The 27,188-nt window shown below is 42.5% G+C and overlaps 1 protein-coding gene across 2 annotated transcripts in view; it reads left to right on the top strand.

Moving 5' to 3' along the window:
- The window catches only part of rxraa (retinoid X receptor, alpha a), a 94,080-nt gene that overhangs the window by 9,523 nt on the left and 57,369 nt on the right, over window positions 1–27,188 (top strand). For both annotated transcript variants that reach the window (XM_052050279.1, XM_052050280.1), the window contains exon 2: window positions 12,597–12,710. In XM_052050279.1, the coding sequence (XP_051906239.1) occupies window positions 12,597–12,710 (114 nt within the window). The remainder of the gene's footprint in view (window positions 1–12,596; window positions 12,711–27,188) is intronic.

The following is a 27,188-nucleotide window of genomic DNA, read 5'->3' as shown; positions in this document are numbered from 1 at the left end:
CAGCAAATAGTGTGGATCCTCTGCACATGTACATGGATGCCACCTGCATGATAAGTGCTACAGCTCGCATGTAGTGACGCCGTGCTTGTGTATTTGGAGCAGCTGCGAATCTGTGCTGTCTGGAAGAGGCAAGGTCAGGAGGTTGTGGCTGGGTCACACTCTGTGGGAGCAGAGAAGCCTCGACAGTCGTGACAGGCCGAGGAGGAAACGGGGACTGCGAGCGGAAGTCAGAAGCATGCTTTTTTAATTTAGCTTCCCACAGAATTTAATTCTTTGACTCACCGCATCCAAAATTATTACATCCAAGATAATTGTTCTACTGTATAGAGCAATATACAAATCACTTGCACACACACAAGCACGCATGCACAAATGAAATGTGTTGTGAATGAGAGTGGCTCTTTATTACATGATCCTCATGTAGGCTAAGCTGCTCTGGGGGCTTTGAAGGTCTTGACTTAAAATCAGAGAATACTGACATGAAGGAAGGAGGTGTTGTGTTGTTGAAAGGAAAGAGTGAAAGGAAAAAAGGATTCGGAAAAACAAGCTGAAGGAAGGAATAAAAGGGATACACACATCTGGATTTCCTCAACACAATATTTGTGCAGCATCTGGAACGATTCCCTGGAATTTTAAGGGTCCCCTCCTTTCATTTCAATTATGTTTTCTCCTTCTTTTCAACCCCCCCAACCCCTCCGCCCATGTTTTCTGCTTCTTCAAAGTCTTGCACCTTGATCCAGCAGGCACGTAAATATTCACGTCGAAATGCATGTTGAGCCGATGCACAATTTTGTCGCTCAAATTGGACCCATGTGACCAACTCTTCTTGGTGCAGGGGCCAGCTAATTAAGTGGCACCGACCTGTGAATTTAGACCTTTTCCAGACCTGGGCCAAGCACAAGACCTCATAAAAAATGGAGGAGGGGAGTTGTAGAATTCCCCACCTTCCACAGACAGTAAACTTTAAATCATTGCATGAAAAATAAAGTCTGTGTGTAACTCTCCACACACTTGAAATGAGAAACATTTGATGTTTTGTTAATCCTAAACAATATACATAACATTCAGGTAAAAAGAGATTTTTTTTCCAGCGCCACGTAAAGACAACAACGTTGTCAAAACAAACCTTTTTTTTTCACGAGCACCGGCAAGTTTGACAGAAAGTACAGGGACACATTCCCCACCGCCTTCACAGTTCCCAATTTTTTTTTAAACGTGTAACCTTTCGCTGAAAAAACCCCACCTATTGCTGTATTTTTGTTCTCTTTCTCTCCTGCCTTTGCCATAACATAGCCTTGGCTCATAGAAAAAACATTCGCTGGTCTCCAAAAAGTGTTGTTGAAGTGATTCAAGAGACTGCGATCTTTGTATGTCGGCAGTAGCTAAGAGCCTGGACTGACAGTAGAAGTTACGGCGAGTCTTCGCCGCATTTCTGGTGCAGTTTTTCAAAATCAAATTACCTGTCAGCTATTTACCTGTAACATTTAAATATACATTGTGTTGTTTTCAAAGATCTTGACATTTTCAGGCACAACAGCAAACTTACCATATTATTAACAACCATCCACATTGACATTGTTGGTGTTCTATTTTCATTTGAAAACATTGACTCATTTGTTTTCGATTGTTCAGGGTCCTGGGTGAGCCGGCGCCTTTCCCAGCTCTGGGTCAGACACCTTGCCAGTCCATTTCAGTGTACAGAGCAACCATTCAGACACACATTCACACCAATGGACATTATAGAAAATTGAAGTGGAGTGGTGAAGGAAACCAGAGGAAGCACGGACCATGCAAAGTCCACACATTAAAGTCAGAGCTGAGACTCAACCTGGACCCTGTGTGAAAGCACGTACACCACATGTTGAAATAGCTCTTGTGAAAATGGCCCCTTGCCTTTGTGGATCATGCATTAATGTGTCATGCAAAAAAAAAAGGTTGTATATGAAGGGTCTGGGACTGGCCTTTAGCGTGTTACCTCCTAAGATGGACAAAAAAAGGCCGATGGGCTAAATCATCACTTGATTTGGCTGAAGTGATATCGCTACCGAGGAGAGGCACATAGAAGCTCTCCAGTCTATCCTCAGCAATGAGATCACAGGAGCACTTGGCTCTTCACTCGCCACGTGCTCATTAGTGATGAAGATTTCGACAAGCTCTGAGCACCTCCCGTCTTACCTGGGTGAAGCCTCACAGGAACTCGCGATGTTGCTGATGAGCAAGCGGCTTGAACGGAAAGCGAAAGCAGAAGAGCGCTGAGGTACATGCTAATGTTGCGAGTTTGCCGATCAAAAGGAGATGGCTCCCCTTGAAAGACTGAGTGTCCACTGGTTGGTAGATAGCGATGATGAGATTCAGAGAGTTAGAGAAGGAATTCGAAATGCATATCGAGTTCAGGGATGTGCGGTATTTGCTGGAGGTCACGGTACAAATGAAAAGGTGAAAAGCATTTGCCGTATTTTCTGGATTATAAATCGCTCCGGAGTATAAATCACATTTTTATTTGATAAACTTCAACACCAAAACCAGACATGTCATCTTGAAATGCAATTTAAAATAAAAATAAAATAGAGAACAACAGGCTGAATAAGTGTACGATTACTTAACGTGACATGACGGGCAAACAACGAACGGCGAACTCACTTGGTATGTTCATGAAACATATTCAGAGTTATTCAGATAACTAGAGCATAAAGAACATGTTAACAATTTTACCAAACCATCAGTGTCACTCCAAATCACTAAATCAAATGACATTTTCATCCTCTGCGTCACTTTTAAACAACTCCGCCAACTTCAAAGGGTGATGTGGCGCTTCTTCTGCGTCGCTTACGTCAGACCTCAGGCCGAGAGCGGCCTCTTAATGTGAAAATAACATGTGAAATGATATCATAATGTGTTAATAATTTCACACATAAATCACTCCACAGCCAAACTATGGAAAAAAACTGTGATTTATAATCCGGGAACCACGGTAATGCTATCCCCATTCCAGTATTACACCGTACTTAGTCTTTGCACAATTTCAACAATTTAAACACGTTTAATGTATTTCGAAAATAATTTCTTAATTTGTTGACATTGTCTATCATACACAGCGTCGATCCAAACGAAGCATTTTATATTTGTATCCAGTTTTAGTGTCCTTATGTTGTATCAATTCAATTGCCCAGTGAGTTTCCAAAGGAAAGTGAACAATAAAGTATGTTGGTTGCGAAGCTACGTTACTGCATCATACAACCTTTGCTGTTTTTCAAGTCCACCAATGTGGCCTCTGCACCAACGTGCAATATTTTCTCTGTGCCTTCAGTTTATTGTGTGTGTCTCTCTCTTAAGCAAAGTGACCTCACTCTTGCTCATCCACTTGACCAGCTGTGTGTCTCGCTTGATCCAAATCAGGTTTGTTGTTTTGGACTTTATATTTTGAGCGGTGCACCATTGTTGAGCTCTAAACTGATCTGACAGTTTGTCTCTCTTGGTCAGTAATTGTTATTTGAGTTAAGAGTTTTGAGCCCTCAAGGCAGCTTTTGTATTTTTAGAGCTGCCCTATGTTACAATGGCTCAGTGCCTCTTGCGGCATTTGCAGGTAAATGTGCGGTGATGTCATCAGTGACATTTCAATGGAAGAAGTCTACACAATACGACCTCAAAAAGAGACTCACCTCTTGACTTGAAGTCTGCCACGGTGAAATGAGCGCATTGAAGTTGAATCAGATTCGAGTCTTTGTTGGTCAGAAATGTTGCTACGGTGCAGATGCACATGGATTCACATTGTGTCCGATAAGTGACCTTTAATTTTGCTCAGTTTACTGGCAGTATCTACTGCTGTATGGATTTGATATTTTTCAGGCTCCTTACTGTTATATTTGGAAATGAAAACACTCAATATGATTGTTAAATGCACACTAGGGGACGAATAAAATATCTATCCATCCATCCATCCATCCAAATCTAATCTAATCTATTGGCGTGAACCGCTTTGTGTGAGTCAGAGGTTTTACATCACATTGATTGGCCTCAATTTGGTGGGCCACTCCACCTGCTGTTCATTTATTGAGCATTCGGGACTGAAAGATTTTTGTTCGGTTCTCCGATTTCTCAGTCACCTGCTGACGCACACGTTCACACCCAAACATGCTCCGCAAATGGACTGCTGTGGATGTCACTGACTGGGCTGTGGAGATTGAGTGGCCATCGTTTTAGCTGACTTGATCGACTTCTCATTAACTCATTCAATCCCAGCCATTTTCACTGGAGCAACCCCCTCAATCCCAACGTTTTACTACATTTTGACTGATCTTGCAAGGCCCACAGAATATTTGGTTCTAATGCTATATAAACATGGAGCCCACCAAAATAAAGTTTGGAGTCTCTTCTTTTGTTTTCCATTCTTCAGCAATTGGCATTATAAAAGGGCTAAGTTCCATGAAAATGGCGATTTGCAAAAAACGGAGAAAAAGAGATTTTTGTAAAAGTGTGCATTTCAAGCACGTGAGCCACCACTGCCACCTACTGGTCGCTTTTTTTTACATTATTTACAATGCAAACGGCTTATTCTCATCCACAGATTGCATCAGATGCTCCTCCTATCTATGACGCAAAAAAAAAAGACTTAGCCGTACAAGTACGTCCTTGGTAGGCAGGGCCTAATTTTAACAAGACGTACAAGTACGTCTTGTGGAATGAAAGGGTTAAGCGCCCCTTTACAAAAACACTGCTAGGGGATTTGGAGCCCTGTTAAACATATATATAACATTCACCCTCACTATTTCAATTCCTCAAATGAAAAATAACAACTTGCTCTCATTAGTCCACCGGGAGATTTAAGAACCCCGCTATAGGGCGCTCTCACTTGCTGTTTAGGTAACTTAATAAAGCCGTAAACGTGTGTTCGCCCCCTGGTGGTTGGCAGACTACCGGCGGAGAAAGTTCAGCAGAGCCCAGGACACGATCAGGTTAATCTCAACATCACAATTGTCATATTTAATTAAAGTTCGATCAATTGCGCAGTCCCTAATGGCATATTTCCTAAAACTGAGGACGATAAGAATTTAATGAATAGTCGTAGATATGAGTGCACACTTTGGCTGTCGGTGTATGAGCCCCTGTTTCTTCTTTTTCTCTTTTAACATTTTACCGTCCTCCAGCATCATGAAGGATATTGGATGGTGTATGTTCCAGTTGTTATAGCTTGCCATTAAGAGGCTGTCTTACGCTGCAACTGTATTCACTCCTGTTCTGATCATTTTCATGCTATCTAAGGCTTTTGCTTTGTTCCTCGTCTGAGAGGGAATGGCTCACTCTGGTCTTTAATACCCTGGTTTTTTTTTTTTTGTGCTCACTAAAAAGCCTTGCTGCCCACCAGAATACAGTCAAGCATCACACCAGGTATGCTCATCCCCGTGGAAGAGAAATAATTTATAAAATGAAATCTACATTTGTTGTGTAAATGACCACATGCTGTAGGATATTTAATCCTGCCTGCAGTCGATCCCAGTCATGTGACTTGACCTAGTTTTGTTTGCCTCCCTCTGCCTGTCTCTCCTCTTGTTCTCTTTCATTGTCTTCCTGGCCCTTTCACTTTTTTGAAAGTGTCTCTATGAGTTCCTTTCCTCCCCTGTTCTCTATATCCCTTCTCTTCTTTTTTTTTGTTTTTACCTCAATGTCCACCCTTGTTTTGGATAATGTTGGCATTGGACGTCACAGATTCAAAATGTGTGAAATGTGTTTCTTCTTGGCGCTTTACCGTGACTCATTATACCCCTGGGCTCAATACCGGGTTCAAAAATCATAAATCTTTCATGTGAAGGGAGTGCCTCTCAAAGAATGATTGCCATGCGACAGTACACAATGACTTTTACTGACGTCAGTCAAGTTATCATACTCAAGTTATTATTTTAGTTTATTTTGTTAATGAAAGACCGTGACAGAACCGTTCTGTTTTGGAAACATCAGCCCAACACATCAGGCTCGACTTTGTTTTTCATTGAGTGGCGCTATAAAGAAGTAGTCCACATACTGTGTCTTGAGTCTGAAACAAACATTTCATGACTTGAGCTGCAGGTCAACCTATCATTAAAAAAAAAAAAAAAACTTGTTGCTGTAAATTGTGGCTACATTCCCTTGCCTGTCAAGCCTTTTGCATATCTCGGCTAGCCGTATGCATGAATTTTTTAAAAAATCAAAACAGATAAATAATAACGTACTACACAGATGCATTCTCGGCTAGATTTTACTACAAGAGCAGCTGTGAAGAACTTTGCCAAGCAGGTTACTTGGCAGAGTCGTCAGTGAGATGACGTCCTGACCCCTTGGAATGTGTGGCATGTATTCATTGCTGAATAGCACACATACAGGAGTTTTGAATCATAGTGGAACCGAAAGAAAACCTTCACTGTATTCCTTCTCGAGTGAGAAGACTGCATTCCACATACCGGTAATGTTGTGTTCTTTCTGATTACAGCTCCCCAATGTGTGTTTTTTTAAAAAAAAATTTCAGATTGTTGGATTTTTTTTCTTATTTTTGTTTCCCCCTATTGCAGGCCATTTTTTATTATAGATTAATCATATAAACTACGCAGCCAAGTTGGAGCCAAGATGCTCGGTATTTATTTAACTGTGACATGAAAATACCTTTGTGTCTATTCATTGAGTTCCAAAGATTAGACGTCCGTGACAAGATGATTCCAATATTTTTCTCCATTGGAGTCAAGTCCCTAATGGAGCTTCACACATTGGAATCCACTGTGTCAGCGAGCCATTCATAGTTAACGTGTCCACATTAAAGGCAGTTTTAGCCACAGAGGTCATTTTATTCTGACTCAATTTTTGTGTGTTTAATTGTCTTTGCTTTCAGTGCACGTTGATGCAAAACAGGTGCAGTGCCAGATGTTTTTGTTTCATGGTTTAAATTATGTACCGCTTCTATCACGTTAGATTCTTCCTCCTGTGATGTGTGTGTCACTTGTTTCGCCGTCTTACTTTCTGCAGATGCATCTTGTTTTTGAAGGCAGACGGACCGGATTTTTCGTACAGTATTTCTCAAATCATTTCCGAATTACAAGTAACGTCTCTGTATTTGTGTGGCAAAAGGAACGCTTCTAGATCAACTAACAGAAACATTTGACAAATTTGGTTTTTTTTGCAATCACTACTTGATTTGAGAACATTAACCAAGATCGGCAGAATGACTCAACCATATTTTTGGTCTTGAATTAGGCATGCATCACACTTGGTTGGTGAATCTGGGTTAGATTTTCTGAGTGAAGAATGAAGGGTGGAGGCACAGGTTCTTCCTCGTGTTCAGTCCTTGGCTTTCTGTTTATGTTTACATTTTGGATGTGTTATTTTGAGATGCACTGTGCAAAAGTAGCAACGGGGGGTGGGGTTTATGAACTGGCAGAATATGTTCTCCCGTCGAGATGCTGACATGGGTGTGCGGAGTCTATTCAGCCGGCTAACAGGAAGCGTGCTCCTGCACTTTGTGGTGGGAGTGAGGCAGATGAGTGGGGCACAGGTCACAAAAGCAACTCCACGCATCGCTTTCTGCCTTGGAGCACCACTTACTCTGACGCGTTCCATTTCACTCTGCATGTATCTCAGTCATCACGGTGAAGTCGAGCTTTATTTCAACGTTTCTTGCTGGAGGTAATTCTCTTTGATCACTCCGTAACGTCAGCTACGATCAAGGAAAATGAAAGGCGAAACTAATTGCGATGCATGTTGAAAGGGAAATATAGGACTTTTGATGCAGGTTTGGATCCCTTTGAATCCAGGGTGATTATAAGAAAATATTGGACAAATATCCAATGGGCATCCATGAGACGAGGAATCAGCAAGATATTGTTGGCGCTGCTCCTCCAGTTCTGACGTTTCACAGTTGAAAAAGGGTCAGTGGTTGCCAAGGCTTCATCATGTGAAAAGCTGCTGTATGGAAAAGAGAAGTGGGCCCTTGATTTTTATGTTTTTGTGTGTCCGTTCCCGAGTCAAAGCAGCCTCTTTGTGCCCATTGCGGCTTTTTTTGGGAGTCCAATCGTACAAATTTGATTAGAGTCGTTCGCCTGAGCGCCGCTGAGCCCGCAGTGTGGCCCCTTGTTCTCCTATTTGCCCCCGAGAAAGTTTTCGGCGTGCAGAAGCAGACTTTGAACTGACCCGATTTTGTTCCCCTCTAACCTCATTTGCCGCACTCTTTGGCTTTCTCTTCTCCTTTTTTTCGAACTTCTGGCCCCCTTCTCCACTCTGTCTGTCATTGTTGCGTTTGCCTATTGCCTGAATGTCACAGCAAAATAATCAGCAGCCGCCAATTCATGCACTCTACTGCTGGAGTACTGTTGCTTTAAATGAATAGCTTTCACATTGAGGATGTGTTATGGATGAAGAAAACCCGAGTCACCATCTGGTTCGGTGCAAAACAGTTTGGTGAAGCGTGAAGTATTGTGAAGTGAACCTGATGAATAGTTATGATGATATTTGATTCCCCTCAAAGTAGTTTTGTCAGCGCTGAAGGTAAAGCATTAAAACTGCATCGCATAAGTAATGTTGAGGAGAAGGAATTTAGGCCTTCGCCGGTGTATATGTTGCATTTGTTTTATGCTGCAGCTAATGAGTCTCTGCAGTTCAGGTTTTTTTATTGCCGGATCGGACCACGACAGCAATTGAGTTTGGGACATTAGGAGAAAATCTGAAGAGAAATAAAGGTTGGCTCTTTTGGTAAAGGGTGTGTTCCTTGAAGTGATTGGTTTATTTTGTCTTAACATGAAAATAGTGTCTTCAAACCAAGGTCTGGGCATTTGCTTTTCTTTATTATGTCTACCTTCTCTCGTTGAAAGAGGCCCTCGGGTTTCCTAATTCAACCAAGGCCGAATGGTTTAGAGCTTGCGGAGCGCCATTATTATAAAATAAATTAACTTGTTTACAACTAAGTAACATTTCATTATTTTAAAATAATAAAAAACAATCATTCACAGAAAATGAAATGGCTTGAACAAATCACTTTTATTCAACAATTAGTTTGAGTGGTGGCCCACTAGTCGAGTTGTTAGCACGTTGACTTCACAGTGCAGATGTACCGGGTTCAATTCCAGCTCCGTCCGGCCTTCCTCTGTGGAGTTTGCATGTTCTCCCCGTGCTTGCCTGAGCTTTCTCCAGGTCCTCCGGTTTCCCCCCACATTCCAAAAACATTCATGGCAGGCTGATTGAACACTCCATATTGTCCCGAGATGTGAATGTGAGTGCGAATGGTTTCTCGTTTCTGTGTGCCCTGCGATTGGCTGGGAACCGGTTCAGGGTGTCCCCCGCCTACTGCCCGAAGATGGCTGAGATAGACTCCAGCACCCTCCGTGACCCTCGTGAGGATGACGCAGTTTGGAAAATGAACAAATTACTTAGAGTGAACGAAAACTGTTGTTGCATGCCGTTGGGTTGCCAAAAGTCAGTTGCATTACAACTCTCGGACTGATATTGAGGAAAAAAAAAGGTCCAATAACAACAAAACTGGACAGAAAACAAGAGATGCTCTCATATACACCAACATTGGTGACATAAATTGTTAAATATTCTCATCTAAATCTGCATCAATATTGTTGCCATGCAGGCAGTTCTTTGTTTTTTGGAGCACAATTAGTAGTGAGTTGACCTAAGGCCTACACAAATACACTGAAGCTCTATCCACACATCGTCTGTTATTTGTACGTAATGTTGACCAATTTGAAGTGGTGAAAATTTATGCCTGAGAAGTGTTGCAAAAACTCCGTCTAGTTCCTCGTTCTGTCCAAGCTGTGTGGCGTAACTGTCACCTGTATTTAACGGCGGGGCTTGTTGATAGTCCAGTTTCTAAAAAAATCAGCCCCCACTGTAAATGACTGTATCCTGGTAGAGCACTTGCTATCGTGAATCGGCAGAATATTTTCAATGCAAATGAGAAAAGATTGGCCAATCGGTACTGTTAATGCATTATTGGGTTCTCAAGTAGAAAGTACTTCAATGGAAACACTTGTAAATGAGCTTTCTTCACCTACACAAAAGTGCATCACTTTACTTTTTCGTCATGAGTGTCATAAAAGAAACAAATTTTTTAAAACTCTATCGCATGAATCAAATCTACAACAGAATTTTCAACAGTCCGTATAAAATCGCTGCAAGGCCGCAAATATCATTTTATTTATTTATTTATTTTCCGATTTTCTTTCCTGACCTCGTCAGGATGACATCAAAATAAAACCTACCCAGTTGGATGAGTTTGGGAGAACTCTCGAGTGTCCTGGACTGTTGTACAGGACAGACAAAAGGAAGGACAAACTTGTTCTTTCACAGGTTGTCTTGTCACAAAGAGGCTTTCAGGCTTGCCTGTGTTCAATGACTTTCATGTTGAAAACTGTGGCAATTGATGACTGCTCTGCTGGCGTGTCCTTCGGAGCCCGACTGGGATAGCTTACCCTGAAGTCCTATATGGTAAAGGCTTTTTTATTGCACCTAAGAGATACATTAAGGGCCCGGTGAACTTTGACCTTGGGCTTGAGCTCCTTGACAGGACAGGACAGGACAGGAAGACACATCGAGCTACAATACCTTAAACTCTCATAAATGACTCAGTGTACAGTATTTCATTTGAAGAAAAAAAAGGGGAAGTCTGGTAACATCTGAAAGTACTTTCACTGATGTGTTGGTGACAAATAATATTGACTCTTCATACTACTATTTTTTCCATGTAAAAGTATTTAAAAATATGTTTTAAACCCTTTCTGTTAGAATGTCATCAAGCCATTGCATGAATGATATTCCTCTCACTTCATTTAATAGTTTCTCTTATGAGTGAAATCCCTGTGTTGATTCCAACAAAAAGAATAATGCAGATACTCGAGCTTGTTCCCGAAAGCGGCTTTACAGAATCTTCGGAGTTAAACTCGACCCCCTCAAAAAAACAAAACAAAACAAAACAAAAAAGAAATCTCTGTAATCAAGGTCCCGCTGATGTGAGCAAACATAGCGTATAATGATCGGGTGCGATAGAGTGCTTTTAATGATGGGACGTATTTGTGCCAACCATACCAATGATGACAGCTATGGGATCTATGAACATTTACTCACCTGTTACGGTGATAGCACTGATGACAGAGCTGTGATTTAGAGAAGATTTAATGCAGAGTACTTTACCAGCTAAACCCGGCATGACACCAGGTGCTAAACCTGCACATACATGTTGAAGACAGTGCAACTCTTCTAACATTTACCTCAAGGCTTGGTAAGTAAAGCTCTGTACACTCAGAGAAATGGATGATAACAGCAGCACACATTTTTATTTTAAACATGATAGAAAGATTTGAATGAGAATATATAGAGAGACAAATACAATGCCAGCCAATGGCACCACATTCCCTTAGGACGTTTGCTCTCGTTGATCCACCCTGTTGTATATTAATTTAAATGTTATACACACACCCTTCCACATTATGAATATGCGCACACACACACACACACACACACACACACACACACACACACACACACACACACACACACACACACACACACACACACACACACAATCCTTCCAAGCACTAAGTGCCAGAATCTCAGGAAAATAATCCAATACCCTTTTGCCTGTTTTAAAATGTCGCTCTTCGGACTCATCTGGAGTGACATATTTTTCATAGAGAAAATAAAAGGGCTCTGCTGGTGGTCACACCGCCACATTAGCAACACTAGTCTCCCTGTGGATTATCATATTTGGATGGGAATGTAAAGTTTCTCAAAAGAGGTGCATGCAAGTTTGGATTTAGATACCAATGCAATATATAAGCCACTCAGTCAATAAATGCATTTTTTTTACCAGTTTGCCGACAGAAACTGACATTTGCAAAAGGTCTTGATATTTTACGAAATGTTATATTATTTTGTGATCCTTACAGACAGTAGGCTATGCCATATTGCTAAACGTGTTTGCCGCCCTGTCTTGATCGGCATATGAAGGTATTGCCATTATATTCTTAATCCATGGGCTTTAATATGACGTCAGCTCCCCACTTTTGCAGCTCCAACAGGTTTTGGACAAAGTTTAGGAGTGTCTTTATGGGATTTATTTGACCAATCTTCCAGGAGCACATTTGTGGTGTGACACACTGATGTAGGATGAGATTACTTGGGTGTCAGTCTCCTCTCAAATTGATGTCCCATCGGGCTGAGGTCAGCACATTGTGCAGGCCAGTGCAGTTCATCCACAACAAATTCCCTCATCCATGTCTTCATGGACCTTGCTTCATGCTCTGGTTGCACAATGACGTTGCAACAGGTAGGGGGACATCTCAAATGTTAGTGGCATGGAATTTGTCCAAAACATTCGCTTTTTGGCTACACTGAAAAGGAACTCTGATTGCCGCAGCAAAACCAAGAGATTGTGGGCTTGGGAACGCGTGTCTCAATGACTGAGATAAAACCCAGTGTCTTGTTCTGATGACGGGTCACACACTGGCCGGCGCACTGTCCTGCATGTTGTCATTTCTTAATTTTGCTCAATTGGTTGCTGATGAGCCTCTTCTCGCTATTGACGCATATTTTGAATTTCGCAATCATCTGATCTTTTCTTTTTTTTTCTATTGTCACAGGGTTCCTGAAGCCCCAGTGCTCGTTAGCTCCTCCGATGCAGCGAGGCCGTCCAAACGATGCCTGTTCCTGTTTCAGTGGCATGTGTTCCCTCCATCAGCGTCGACTGTCCTCCGGTAAAGTTGTCTATCCCCGCAAAGCTTTTATGCCTGTGGGCTTGTTCCCTCTCGGATAAAATAGATGGAAATTGCCCTCAGTGAATTACCAGGAAATGCCCGCAGTAAATTAACCGATAAGGAATTCATTGAGCTGGGTTATCGTATTAAAAATATTGATTTATATTGAATTGGTTTTAAAGTGCAAGGTAACATTGTAGAATACACTTGTTAACATCCAAATCATCATTTCATCAAAGATACAGTCATTTCTAAAATGTTCATGAAAGCCTGAGTACCGCTAAGAGAACTAAAACAAATCTGATCAGTTTACATTTGTCGTGTTCTGCAATCAAATCTTATTCAAGCCCGATCAAAGCACTGAAGATATGATCTGCAGTTCTCAAATGTATAATCAGTTGTCATTTGCGTCATAATAAGACAATGAAGTCAACTTGTAAATATGTGTTCTAAACTTGAGTGGAAACGTGTTCCGTGTTTGTACTCCTCACACAACTGCCTATAAGATTTACCTTGGGGCCTTTTTGGAGACAGCACTGTGCTTGGTTGCTATGATTTATGGTGTGTTTACATGCGGACTGACTGGGTAACGGAGGTGCTCAGAGAATGCTCTCGTCCTGATCTCTGCATTTTTTTCCCATGTCTCATATTTCCAGTAGATGAAAAATGAAATACGGAACATTCATAATGCATTGAATCTAATCCTTGAAGCTTTGAGACATGTCTCTGTTCTATTTCGAATGTGAAATCAGTTAAATTCAGTAAAGTTGTTGAAGAGATTTAAATAAGGCCAGAGTCCCATTTCCATGACGGCTTTTTGTACACTGAAAAACAAGCTTTTTGTTGCTGTTGTTGTTTTTGCGCCACAAGAAAATGAGTTCATGTTGGCCAGCCGTGACACATTACCAACATAATTCAAATCCTCAACCCAATTTATGGAACACATTTTCCAAATCAAAATCCATGCTGCGTTGTGTTCACACCGGGTTATTTTTGGTTTCGTTCCAATGAACGCCACTGCGATTGCTCTCCTTGTTCGGTGCGAAAGCAATCGTCTGAAAACGGGCGCACGCCAAACAAGCAGACCAAGGCCGCTCGAAGAGTTGGCTTTTGGCCCACTTAAGTGAGCTCAAATGTTGCACATCGCAAGAACCAAGACAAAGGCATGGAAAATCCTACTGGACCCCTCACACCCTGCCCACCACCTTTTCCCGCTACTCCCCTCAGGCCAGCGCGACCGATCCATGCACACCAAAGCCAGCAGACATTCAAACAGCTTCTTCCCTCAAGCCATTAACTCCCTGAACAATAACCGAGTGGCTCTTTGTAATTTTGCACCCCCTGTGGAACAGCATTACCGCAATAATCATTGTAGCTCCAGCTCTATACTTACTTGAACCATTGTCACTGATCTTTATTCCACAGCAACAGACACGTAAAAGCTTTTAAGGTCTTCTTTACAATTGCACACTTAATCTTGCTCTACAAATACTGCGGACTGGTCACTTTAAAATGGTGCAACGATTATCTGCACCAACTGCACAACTGTTATAGTGTTATATTCTACCACCCATCACTTTAGCTCTGCTCGATACTTTGCACGTTGCCTCACAGCTGTCATTTTGTGGTACTACCGCACAACGGTACGCTTACATTGAATGTCTTTCCATACTTATTTTTCATGTCCTTGTTTATCGCAGTTGCTTGTTATTGATGATCCTACCATAGCCTGTACTACCGGAGACCAATTCCATGTGTGTTCTTCACACTTGACCAAAAAAACATAATTCTGATTCTGATTCTGATGTGAACTCTGCACGGACCAAACACATGGACCGGTGTTGAAAACGCCAGCGGTGGGCACAGCAACATCGCTGTGCTGCTTGTCTCTATCCGTCTGTGCGGGTTTGTCTTGCAACTGCGCTTGTAACAATACATTTGAAATGCTTTCGGTGGCACCTCGGCGAAGGAGCCATTGCAGTCTTCCGCCCCGCAGACAGCGTTTCTCGTTTGCAACAAAAAAATTGCTTTTTGACATGACTTCATACAAGCTTTTTCCGAAGAAACTGGTCCAACAGTAAAAATGCAAATGTGAACTCTGAGCGAACCAGACAAAATTCACTCACCATATATTTCTTTTTTTTTTTTTAACTTTGATCTGGACCAGACTACTGAATTACAAGTCTTAACACAGCCTAAAAAGAAATATTTGATATTGTAAAATGTCCCACCACCTCTTTGAGCTGCTTACTTCTGGACGAGTTTGAGCATGATCGGTGACGTGTTCACCTCTTACACCAAGCCTTTGCCTTAGTCCTTGGTTTTTGGTTGAACAGCCCGCTGTAAAATTTGGGATATTTCCTGCACAACTGGGAGCGTGTGGTTGTATAGCACATTCACAAAAGTCAACCCCTGTTTATGTCGTGGCCATTTAAAGCCCATCGTAGTTGATGATCCGGGTCATAGAGTTGATTTTGCCTGCCATCGACTCCGAAGCCTAACTTAGATGAGGAACGAGTTTGGTTGTGCCATTTGTTAACATGCAGTACAAGTTTTACAAGGTGATATTAAGCATGTTTTTTTTGGTGTGCTGAGATGCTCACTTGAGAAACGGCGAACGCTTGTCAAGAAACTGAGGTAACTGAAGCAGAGCAACGAGGGGGCAGACGAACCCCTTCTGAAGTCCAAGCTTTATCGACCCTGTAATAATCATGGGTCTAATTATGGAAAGTGTTTCTATAAATCCTCGTTTGAGTGATTGTCCTCCAATCTCAACATTTCAGTGGACCGATTTCAACCACAATGACAAGCTGCTGTGAGAGGCGTGTAGCGGTGACCAGCAGGAGTTTTCTGGGAAGGATTGCGAGCCTCGCCCCAAGGAGCCAGATTCAGCAGCGATATGCTGAACTCCAGGCCGCACACTGATGTGGCTAAGCTCTGGTTTCAGGGGTTTTACGTTATTTTGGCCTTTAAAAAAAAAAACTTGTCGGAAAGCAAGCCTGAGAAACAAGACAATTTGATATTTTGCTTTGCATAGGATCATTAAGGGGGGAAAAAAACTGGATTTTTTGGGGGGGGAGAGAAGAAAAATGAATCACTTTCCCTCCTAGAACTGTGTTGAATGAGGTGAGCGAGAGGGATCACGCCAAAGAAACGACAATAAAAATCGGGCTTCTTGAAAGAGCACACAATGCAGGCCTTGTGCTGTGATTTGGTCTGTCCTCATCGAGCTGAGTGGAGGAATGGAAAAGATTATCCACAGGAATGTCTGGGGTGCCCTCAAACAGAGCGGGCCGCATGACTGGCCAATAGGAAAGAGGCCTGCAGAGCGGCAGGCTAATTTTTTCCTGATGAACTCAGCCGCCTGCTCCACAATGCAGTCTGATTGCCAGGGCTGAATTCACATATGGTCCCTGTTTGGAGGGTCCAACTGACAGAATCAATTCTGCCTGGAAAGGAAAGGGGGTGGGACGTTGGGTGTACATGATTATTACTGGCTCCCCTTTCCTTTTTTTCTTTTTTTTTTGCTTTCATTAGCCTTGAATGTGGACCATCCACGGAAATGCTCCAGCATACTTTGACTGTCCCACTGTTTCTCACTCCTTCATTACCGGCTCATTCTGCTTTCTTTTCATTCCTCTTTGTTTTGTTTGAATAAGTAACAATTATGCAAAACACTGCAGTGCATTCATGTTTACAGCGGCCGTTTCCAGAAACGGCTTGGTCTCAAATCCTCCCAATTAATTTGGATCTCCCATCTATCGGGTAGCGGTCGAAAATAAACATGAAAGCGACACATAGCCAGTGTTGTATAAGCAACCTTTGTGTATTCATGCTCATTTATTTTTTTTGCAATCTGCACTTCAACATCAGTGCAATGGTCATATCCACGTGAAGGTTTTCTATGAGTAGGCAACATGTGTTTGTAGACCTTGTGGTTACGCAGCAGGGTTTGAGAGCGGAGCTTGGGGAAGGAGGGTGGGCGTCAAAGAGAGGCTCCGGGGAAGGATTGTGTGAAGTTAAAGTGGCTCCCATCTCCTCATATTTCCCATTGTGGGGTCCTACAGAGGTGAGGAGGGTCACTGAGAGGGGCCTCGTTAGCCTCAGCGTGCTCCATGCACCCTGCGCTCTAATTGGCTGGTCAGAGTCAATGCTCCCTGGTCACTTCCTGCTAGGTCAGAAGCCAGAGGGGGCCAGAGAATGGCTGGCTGCAGATTACGGGCTCAAGCCCCAATCATCGGCATCCACTGTAAGCCGTTCTCATACAAAACCTCCAACTATCATAAGCATTCTTTTTAATGAGTGGGAGTTCACCTCAGACCAGTGGACTGAGGTTTGTCATCCCTGGCGCCACGGCCGCCTAATGGTTCTGTTTTGATGAACTATGTATAGATTATATTCACATGACTCATCAGACATTGACAAATGTTGTGGTTTCTTGCTGCTCTTCCATTTCGGTTTACATTGCTGCTTTCACATAAACGGTCAGAAACAATATTTCATCGATATATTAGACGCCAGGATAAAGCTCACAATAATAATGCACGTGAGTAGTATTTTTAAAACTAGAGCAGATTATAATGAATTATTTTCAGTTTTAATTCATATCAAGTGGTGTAATGTTTGAGCCAGTGCTCATTCAGGGCTTGTCAGCTTTCCATGTGGTTAATCAGTTATTGAGTAAAATATTGATGGACAAGACGAATGTTCATTTGTCTTGCCTTATTAAAGTAGAACTTAAAAAGATGACAGCACAAGTCACATAACTTTCCGGTCGGGGCTCCTTCCAATTTGTAATGACAGAGTCTTCTAAATCTCCGTCAGCCTTGTCTGCCAGTGAGGTTTCCCCCTGTCACATGGGTCCTGGTGGCCATGGCTGACTCGGTCGTAACAGCTTGGGTGCATCCGCAGAGGCCAAGGTCTCCGCGCTCGCACAGAGTGATGGCAGTCGTCCACGTTGGGTCACTAGAAATCATACCGACTAAGCCTTTGATAACTCCCTGAGCCTATAATCCCCCTTGCAGCACCATCACAGTGAAATGCTATCTCATTGTTGCAGCTCAGATCCACTGCAGGTTGAGGGCAGGAGACAGCTATGGACGCCGGGGATGGACGGGAAACTATCCTCTCTATCTGCTATCATGCAGTTATAGGCATGCTATCTGCTTAAATTATACAATTTCCCATTTCTGAATGTCTGAAATTGTCAGCGGCACTTCAGAAAAATATATTTTAAATTACATTTTGGGGCATATCATAAGGTCAAATCAAGGATATTGCTTAAATTAATTGCTAATTAACTATATTTTATTTGGTATTATTTTGCGCCTGTCGGCATCATTTCAACCCCAAATGGTAATTATTGGTGTGTCACATTTGTATTTCTTTATATAAGGCTCACGTGTAATATATTCTCTCAGAGGCAATTTATGCAAATGAGGTGAGGTTCTTGAAGCATATTCCTGCTCAACTCGAAGTTGAACCTGACCCCTTTAGAGAGTTTTTACAGTGAAGTGTGTGACGCTTACGCTTGTAAAGGGGGGGAAAGAAACGGCATTTTTTATTCACATGAATTAGAAATGAAGAAGCCAGTTCTTATTCTTCAAGCCCCACGTCGCCTAACACAGAACAATATGTTAATCACTGCAAAGTGTGTTATGCCCCTGATATCTATGAGCTAATTAGGTGAAAATGTTGCAGATGTCTGGATGAGTTCACTGTCACTGACATTTGATGGACCAATTACAGTCACATGCTGTGGTTCAAGTCTTGCTTCCACCACCGTTTAAACTTGAAGGCGAGTAAGTGCCATGTTTATATCCGTGAGGCTGACTAAGTGTTGAAGGGCAGTGGCCTCTTCACCACAGATAAACACTGGAGCATTTGTGTATGAAAAAAAAGAGCATCGGCCTATCACTGTTGGAAAAGAGCAGTTAGGTGGTTTTCACCGCACTTAACTCTCTACACTGGATAAAAAAAATAAAAAAATACTGCACACTCCTGTTAAGTCCAAAGCATGATGTCGCCGCCACCACGCTTCACTCTTGGTGTGGCGTTATTTACTTATTTATTTGAGGATGGAGAATGGGATGATGATCAGTGTACTGTTTTGTGCCAAACATCCATCCATCCAATCCTCAAGAGCGTCGCCGGCGTGCTGGAGCCCATCCCAGCTGTCTTCGGGCAGTAGTCGGGGGATACCCTGAACCGGTTGCCAGCCCGAGTTTAGCTGGTTGTTGATCGTTGATTCACATAGATGGCATTCATTCAGCTGGCAATGGATCAGTTCGTACGCATGATTGCCTACGACACTGAACAGGACAGGTACTAGTGAAATTGATGGCTGGGCGGAGTAGAGTTGTCTTTCAAGTGCTCGGCAGCTTAGAGAGCTTCCATCAAGGCTCTAACTCTTGCCGCACTCAATATCGTCCGCCACCCCCTGTCTCCATCAATATGGACCTGTTAGGTAGAAGCAGGGGCACCTGACCTGATGCATCTCCCAGAGGAGGAGAAGCCAGGGACAGTCGGAGATGGAGGAGGGACAGAACGCGAGGTGAGTGGAGGTGGGGGAGGGGGACTCTGTCTATATTTTGACACTGAGGTGATTTGATGTGCTTGGCATTAGAGCTGGCTTGGCAGCAGGGGCAGGGTGATCAAGCACAACAGCGTGGTTGATTGGAATGTCACCGAAGATGCTCTCAACAGGAAGTCAGAAACGTAGAACCTGCACCTCTGCACCCACAAAAGGACAAAACAAGGAATGCGCGGCGCCCAAGGTCGGGCAGTATGATTTTAAGTGTGTGTGCGATATTGTGGCCAAGAGTTGCGGGTGACAGAGTCCCAACCTCCTAGTGTCACATGCCCCTGCTCCACAGCAACAGCCCCACCCGAGTGTATTCATGCAGGTCAGCACGCACCGTAGAAATGAGAGAAGTGTTTGCATCCTTCATTTTGTTTCCCCACAGAGAGCTGCTAGTGAAGGTGCACAGTGGAGTGGTGGGAACGTAATGGAAATATCTTGTTTTTAACTCTGCAGAGGAGATTCGGGCTGTGGCGAGGACTCAGGTTAACATGAGAGGCATGAGGCGTCAACACCTTAAATTTGTTTGTTGTTTTATTGTTTGTTGTTGTATGAATTATTTTTGCTCCATGTATAGCATTTTGTATACAGTGTGGTTGTTTTAAAGTACTCTATAGATACAGTTGAATTGAGTTAGGAAAAAGCATGTAAAAAGGGATTGTTTCACATTTGCCGTGGCCAGTAATTAAAATCACAGCCAACGTTGTTAACAATCCGAGCGAAAAAGAAGGAAGGACTGTGCTGAGTCACTAAATATTGAGTTCTCACTACAATCTATATTATGTTCCTGCCCTTGGCTAACATGGCAAGTTTTTATTTTCTAAATGTGATTCATTAAAATTGTTGAAAAAAGTATTAACGCATATGATCTGGTGAAGTCTTGCGATGCAACGGAATGATGTATTAACTAGGTCATAGTCATTGCATGGATACCTGAGGCATTGGTGTGAGAATTGTTGCGCGGAGTTGACCTTTTGAGTAAAAGCGAAGTCAATGGGGAAAATGTGATGGTGGAAAAAGGCTGCGTTAAAAGCTGCGCAGGCGCCACAGGGGCATCGCTCCATGACTCCATTACAGTCATTGACATTGAGCTAATTGACTCATGTCGTCGTTCACCAAGGGTGACATGACTTCGAAATGAGGTTAGGGATAGGATGAGTGATGGAGAGAGGATCGGGTGAACACGGTGAGGAATGACTGTCAATGGGGACAAAGTCAATGTTAAAACCGATGCTTTGAAATGGCAATCTCAATTGGAAATATCGATTTTAAGCAAAGGGCGGCCCGGTGGTCCAGTGGTTAGCGCGTCAACCTCACAGTGCAGAGATACCGGGTACAAATCCAGCTCCGGCATGTTCTCCTCGGGCCTGCGTGGGTTTTCTACGGATACTCCGGTTTCCTCTCACATTCCAAAAACATGGCTGGCAGGCTGATTGAACACTCTAAAATTGTCCCTAGATGTGAGTGTGAGCGCAGATGGTTGTTCATCTCTGTGTGCCCTGCGATTGACCGGCAACCGGTTCAGGGTGTCCCCCGCCTACTGCCCGAAGATGGCTGGGATGGGCTCCAGCACCGCCCGTGACCCTTGTGAGGATAAGCGGATCGGAAAATGGATGGATTTAAGCAAAGTTCATCGAGTGTAATTCGGTTCCCTCAAAATGTATAGTTTTATTCCGAGAATATGTTGTTTGCCATCCTTTGAGACTTTGTGACAATCAAAGGGACGTTCAGTAAAACATTTTCCCATGGTGTGATTGTGACTGTGAATGGTTGTTCATCACTGTGTGCCCTGCGATTGGCTGGCAACCGGTTCAGGGTGTCCACTGCCTATTGCCCGAAGACCGCTGGGATAGGCTTCAGCACGTCCACGACTCTCGCGACGATAAGCGCATTAGAAAATGGATTGATGGATCATCAGTTGAGAATATCGTAAAGATTGTGAGGACAGGATGTGGCCCCGACCTGGATTATTGCAACGCTCGGATGACTTGTTTAGATTTTCTTTTGTTCTTGACATTTGTTTTCTTAAGTTTGACTTTCATAGCCCATTTATGTCAAATGAAATAAATAAATAAATAAATAAGCAGTAGCCGCTGCCTGTAACTTCAGTTAAAATACGAACATGTAATTGTGATTATTTAACATCCCCCCTGCCATCTGCTCAATGTATTGTGATACACAAGCGGCGCACGTGCGTATGAGCCTGATGATTACACAACAGCCGGCTTACTTTTGTGGTGGCAGTCGTTTCACTGCAGACACTGATGATCCGCCAATTCCATTATTCAAACTTAGCTCGTATGTTGAGCATATGAACCGAAACAAGCAGGCAGACAGTATCGGGCATCAAGTTCACATGTTTAAAATGGAGAGAATCCCAGACGTGCTTTGTTTTACTCTTCTGCCGGCATTGCTGTGCTTTTCGTCCCCTAATCAATGCGTACATGTCGGAGAGTGTTAATCAATGTGGTAATAGAAATCATTGAATCTTCAATCATTTGTTGCCTTGGATGTTCAACCAATAAAAGCCATTACCACACATTACAGCGCTGTTGCAAAATGAGTATTAGCTTTTGCTCTCAGCAGTGGAACAACGGCTTGAAAAGGCTTTTGTTATCAGATTGCACGTTATTGCTGATATGGTTCGCATTATCTAAGAAAGTTTGACTTAGTCCATTTTGAATGGGTTGTAAACTGTCAGCTGAACTTTTCGTTTTTCGTGTATTACCTCATGTGTTACAGTATATCAGCACAATTCAGGGGCAGTTTACCCTAATTGACAGTCCGACTGCATATGTACTTTTTTTTACATGAACATTTGTGCTCTTATTGTCTAATGTAAAGCAGTAGTTGAACCCTTTATAAATGTTAAATGTTCGGATGTTACTGTTTTGGACCAAAGCACAGGGAAGCTGGGAAAAAAAGGATTGCAGGCAAATCTTTAAAGAAAAAAAAAGAAAAGAAAAGAAAAAGAAAAGAAATACCACACCATGGAGCGTGTTACATGACATATGACGATCCCCGGAGACAGAACAGGCACAGCGCTACCATTTTTTTTTCATTTCCCCGGCACGTCATCATTCAATAATCGATGAACTGAATTTAGCAAATGAATCAGCGTCATTTACTCTGAAAACATTTACCCCTGTTAGACTTCATGCGTTTTACCAGGTTGCCCCAAAACCCTTGGAAAGCAGTACACTAGCTTTTTGGGTGTGGGGTTATTTAATCGCGCAAAAGGGACTTGTGGCCATTTGATGGACACAAAGTATTTCGAGTGCGAGTGGGTGAGTGCTGATTGTTAATCCAAACAGCAGAAAGTTGGCAGTAAAGTAAACAATAGGCTTAGCTCCATTAACCTTTGCAGGAGTTGCATCATTATTTGTAACACTTGCGTGCTGTTGTAATGGAATTGATAGACTGTGTAAGGGCTCAATTTGGCATACTCTTTACTGATGTAAATAGAACCCAGTTAATTAGTATGTGTTTGAGGTGCACATGTCTTTTTTTTCTTGTCGCAATTAATAGGCCAAAATGCACCCACGATAGCCATAAACATTTAAAAAAAAAAGCAATTTAGCAGATGTCAAGATGCACAAAGCTCTGGACCACATTATCACCGCTTGAGTGCTTTTCCAAAAAAAACCCAACAAATCTGGTGTTTACTGCAAATGTGCCATGCCTCATGTATTTAAGGACTGATTACCTCTAAAAAGAATGAAAAAATATAGTTGTGACTGGTGTTAAAATCGGGCTGGAATTAACAAATGTTTTAATCATCAATTCATTAGTTGATTTTTTTCCTGATTGACAGTACAAAATGCTCCAAGAAATGATTTAATATGCAGTTATTGGTTTTGCTCCCAAAAAAAAATGTTGCATTGCAAAGTAACGGCGAAGGTTTTGTTTGATTCAAGGCGTGGAATATTTACTGTTGAGATGTTGAAATTATAAGGTCTTGGACAATTTCAAATAAAAAAAAAGGTGTCCAACTGATGAATCAGTTCTGAAATAGAAGAATGGATTGATGTGATTATTGATTAGTTGTCACGTAATCATTGTGCCTCTATATTAAATGGTACGGAACAAAAGTGAAAATCCGATGCCTCCCATGGATGAGAGCAGCTCCGGCGCAGCGTAAGAGAATGGGGGAGCCCTCCTCTAATTGGAATATTTATAGAAAATATCCTTGAAAGAGGTTTCTAAAATTGGAGCTGTGGCTTCAGGCTGCCTGCAGCATCTCTCGTATTTTATCTGCAATAGGGGCAATAGGTGACACTTACACGTTTTTCAAATTCTCCTTTCATTCCGCACATTCATTTGGAACGTTGCAAGGTGAAACCTTGCATTTGAAGTGTGTTGATTATTCCTGACCAGCTTTTTTTGATCGACGCATGGAAGAATTTACATAATTATTCTATGAGTAATTCGAATCGTCAGTCTGGTATTTTCAAATGTCGGGACAGGCAGCACATTTTCGTCTGGTTCCTTTTTTTGGGGTGCACAAGTACTGTATTTTCCGGACTATAAGTCGCAGTATTTTTTCATAGTTTGGCCGGGGGTGCCACTTATCTGGATAACTCTTAATATTTTAAGTGAATATACCAGACACGTTCTCAGTTCGTTGTTTATGCGTCATGTACACTCATTCAGCATGTTGTTCTGTATTTTACTTTTATTTTCAATTGCCTTTCAAAATAACATGGCTGTTCTTGGTGTTGGATTTTATCAAATAAATTTCCCACCCCCAAAAATGCGATTTATACTCCAGTTCGACTTATATCTGTTTTTCCTCTTTATAATCCATTTAATGGCTGGTGCGATTTATACTCCGGAGTGATTTATAATCCGGAAAAGACGGTCTGTCTCATAGTACAAGACCAAACTTTTGAACATTCAAATGCTGTTTACGGAGCAGGACAGTGCATGTTTTCTCATATCACAGGTCCCTTTGCACGACACACCAGGAACTCAAAGGCCTTCCTGTTTGTTTGCTGACAGGAAACAGGAGGGGATCCATGCCTAACAGAGTGACGGGCAATCAAATTCACTTGAAAGTACAAGCGGCCGCTGATAAATGACAAGGAACCACTGCTTTGACTTGGAACCTTGCCGTAATGTTTTCCCAGCTCCCGATGTCATTTCTGTGAAGGCTGCTTAATGTGACTGACTGTTTCCTTCCCTCATTAAACTTTGAATTGCATAGCAATTTCTTCGTCATACGGGTCACTAACGATCTTACCCAGTCGCTGTTACTCATCCTTGTTTCTCACTTACCCTGATACAACCTGATACAACTTACCTTTGTTTGTGGTTTTGATTTGGTCTTAAAAAAAGACCAAAACATCTTTAATTATATTGATAATGATTGATCTTTCGGCCAGTCTTGTTTACATAGTGTCCGCCTGCCATTGCCCAATAGAGGTATTGACCTTTCACAGACAGAGCGACGTACCCTTTTTTTTTCCTCAGCTCGGCGAGCGGCTGACGACTCAATTGGAGCCAATCATGTGGGAAATGTTGTTGATGGTAGCAGAGAAAAACACTCGGGTCTGTGTGAGTGGCACCGATGAGAGAAAATGTGACGTTTCCCTCTGATGTTCCCGTCCATCGAGTTTCATGGCCCCAAGCGAAGGGCTTATTTATTGAGGGGGTCTGCGTGTGAAAGACAGAGACGGCCTTGTGCGGCCACCGTGTCATGAATCAACTGCTCCGGTGATCTCGTGACCTGCTGGGCCCTCTACTCACTGGTGGAGTTCAAAGGTCGACCCTGAAGATTTTCCCAAATATCCTGTTGAACAGCAAAAGAGTGTAGGTGTAAACTGGCCCGCTACGACTGGAATCATATGAAATTCTGCTTACGTACACAGTGAGGCCACCCAGCGCAGCCTGACCGGATGTACACCAGTTTATTAAAACAACCTACGGCAGGGGTTTTTTTAACTCATTTTTGTCGCGGGCCAAATTGTTGTTCCAGTTTCCCTTGGAATGCCGTTATAAATTTTGGGAACCATCTAAATGATTATCACGATGATCACCTCCACATATTACATACACAGCTCACAAAAAATAATTTTGATTACATATGACAATTTGAAATTTTGTGTCAGACTTTAACAAGCATCATGGATGTTAACATGCTTGATTTGCTTTTGCGGGCCAGATAAAATTATGTGGCGGGCCAGATCTGGCCCTCGGGCCTTGACTTTGACACCAGTGACCTACGGTATTGTGGATATGCTGTTTTGGTTTTCTTGACGATACTTTTAATTAAAGTCCAGCTATTTCCTTGCAATGATAACTGGGAATGGCGTCTCATATTTTGCTTGCAATTCATTCCTAAATCAAAGAAGCTCCTCCTTATTTGAGCGTGATTCATTCTTTGACTGCTGTCAGAATTTTGCATCATCGGATCTCATGCCCGATTGATCACTGAAGTCAAGGCTTAGATGCTGCATTCATGACAGCGTTGGTGTCGAGGGGTTAATCTTGCTTATCATGTGATTCCTCTTCTTCGATTATCGTCAATCACTGTAGATAATAACCATTTGACTAGGTGACCCCTGTCCGCGTATTCTGTTCACCGGCGGAATAAAATGTGACCCCCTGTATGCACCCCCATTGCACTTTTACGCTTGACTTTCAAAGACCGTAATGATGACTTTGGATCTCATTTGTTGCTAAATTGTCGAGCAGCCCGAACAGGGGAAAAAAAACAACTGAGCGAACCTTCTGTCAGTGGGCTGTCCATTAGGTCATGTGTTCAAGTAGTCCTCATTCTCCTCTTGCTCTTGCCTATTTTTCTCATAGCACTATCCCCAAGGTACTATATGGAGGAAAGGGAAGAAGGGAGTGGACCCAAAAAAAAAGAGAAAAAAAAAGCTGAGATATTCCACAGGGGATTGTGGGAACCCACTGATAAAGGCTTGCATCTTAATCCATCCTTAGGCCTGTCTTACTGCGTACCATGAGCTTTTATGTGATCATTAAGGGTGTGTGCGCTCACGTGAACACTTTAGGTATCAGTGTGCTCGTGGGTTTCCATATTTGATATGTAAATGTTGTATTTTTCGGCATTGGCGGAATGCGCTAGTTCAACACTCTGAATCTTCTATTTCAAGGTACCGTCACTTAACATTCAGCTCATTATGACTTGTTTAATGCATTATAAGTGTGTTGAAAGCGCTAATGAAGGTAACTCGGTTCTTCTTTCGAATGCAGCACGCTAGGTAGGGTTCTCACTCGGAGCTTATGCCTTCAGCTCTGTCGCTCCTCCTCTGGCTTTAGTGGAATTTGGCTGATGTGTGCCAAGGGGTGTATAGGAGGGAGACTCTCATCTTGTTTCAGTGCTTTATGAGTCTGACGTGTATGTCGGTAATTGCGGTTATAGGTGATTAAACTCACGATGCCCTTCAGGAACCGTAGGCAGCTATCCGTCAGCGTCAAGTGGAGGCGCAACAGCAGCTCCCTGAGCTCCGACAGGTTCATCTCAGCTCCTGACTCAGAGGCAGCTGTTTCGTGTAACTCTGGGCCATGTGACGTCGATCGACAAATATTTTCGATCGAGCTGGGAATACAGACAACCGGTTGCCCTATTCAAATACACCTCAGTTGAGCGTCGTCCTCTTGTGACTTCCCTGTAAAAAATGGATTTGATGCACCGTGAATGGCAGATGATCTGTCCTGGGTGTGCTTTCTCGATATCGATATTATTGCAAGATATTACACGTACGTTTTTATGATTTGACCAAAGAAGTACTTTTTTTTTCTTGCGGCAAAATAAGTAAGCGTAATGTGTTGTCAGCTAATTAATTTTAATTAACTGAGATAATATCCAACTATTGACTGGTTTGACTGACTGACTACTGTATCTGACTGGCCAACTTCAGATAAAAGCA

Source organism: Hippocampus zosterae, chromosome 18 (assembly GCF_025434085.1).
Source record: "Hippocampus zosterae strain Florida chromosome 18, ASM2543408v3, whole genome shotgun sequence".
Taxonomy (NCBI): Eukaryota; Metazoa; Chordata; class Actinopteri; order Syngnathiformes; family Syngnathidae; genus Hippocampus; species Hippocampus zosterae.
The sequence above is the reverse complement of the archived record's forward strand: the minus strand, read 5'-3'. Positions and strand labels throughout refer to the sequence as shown.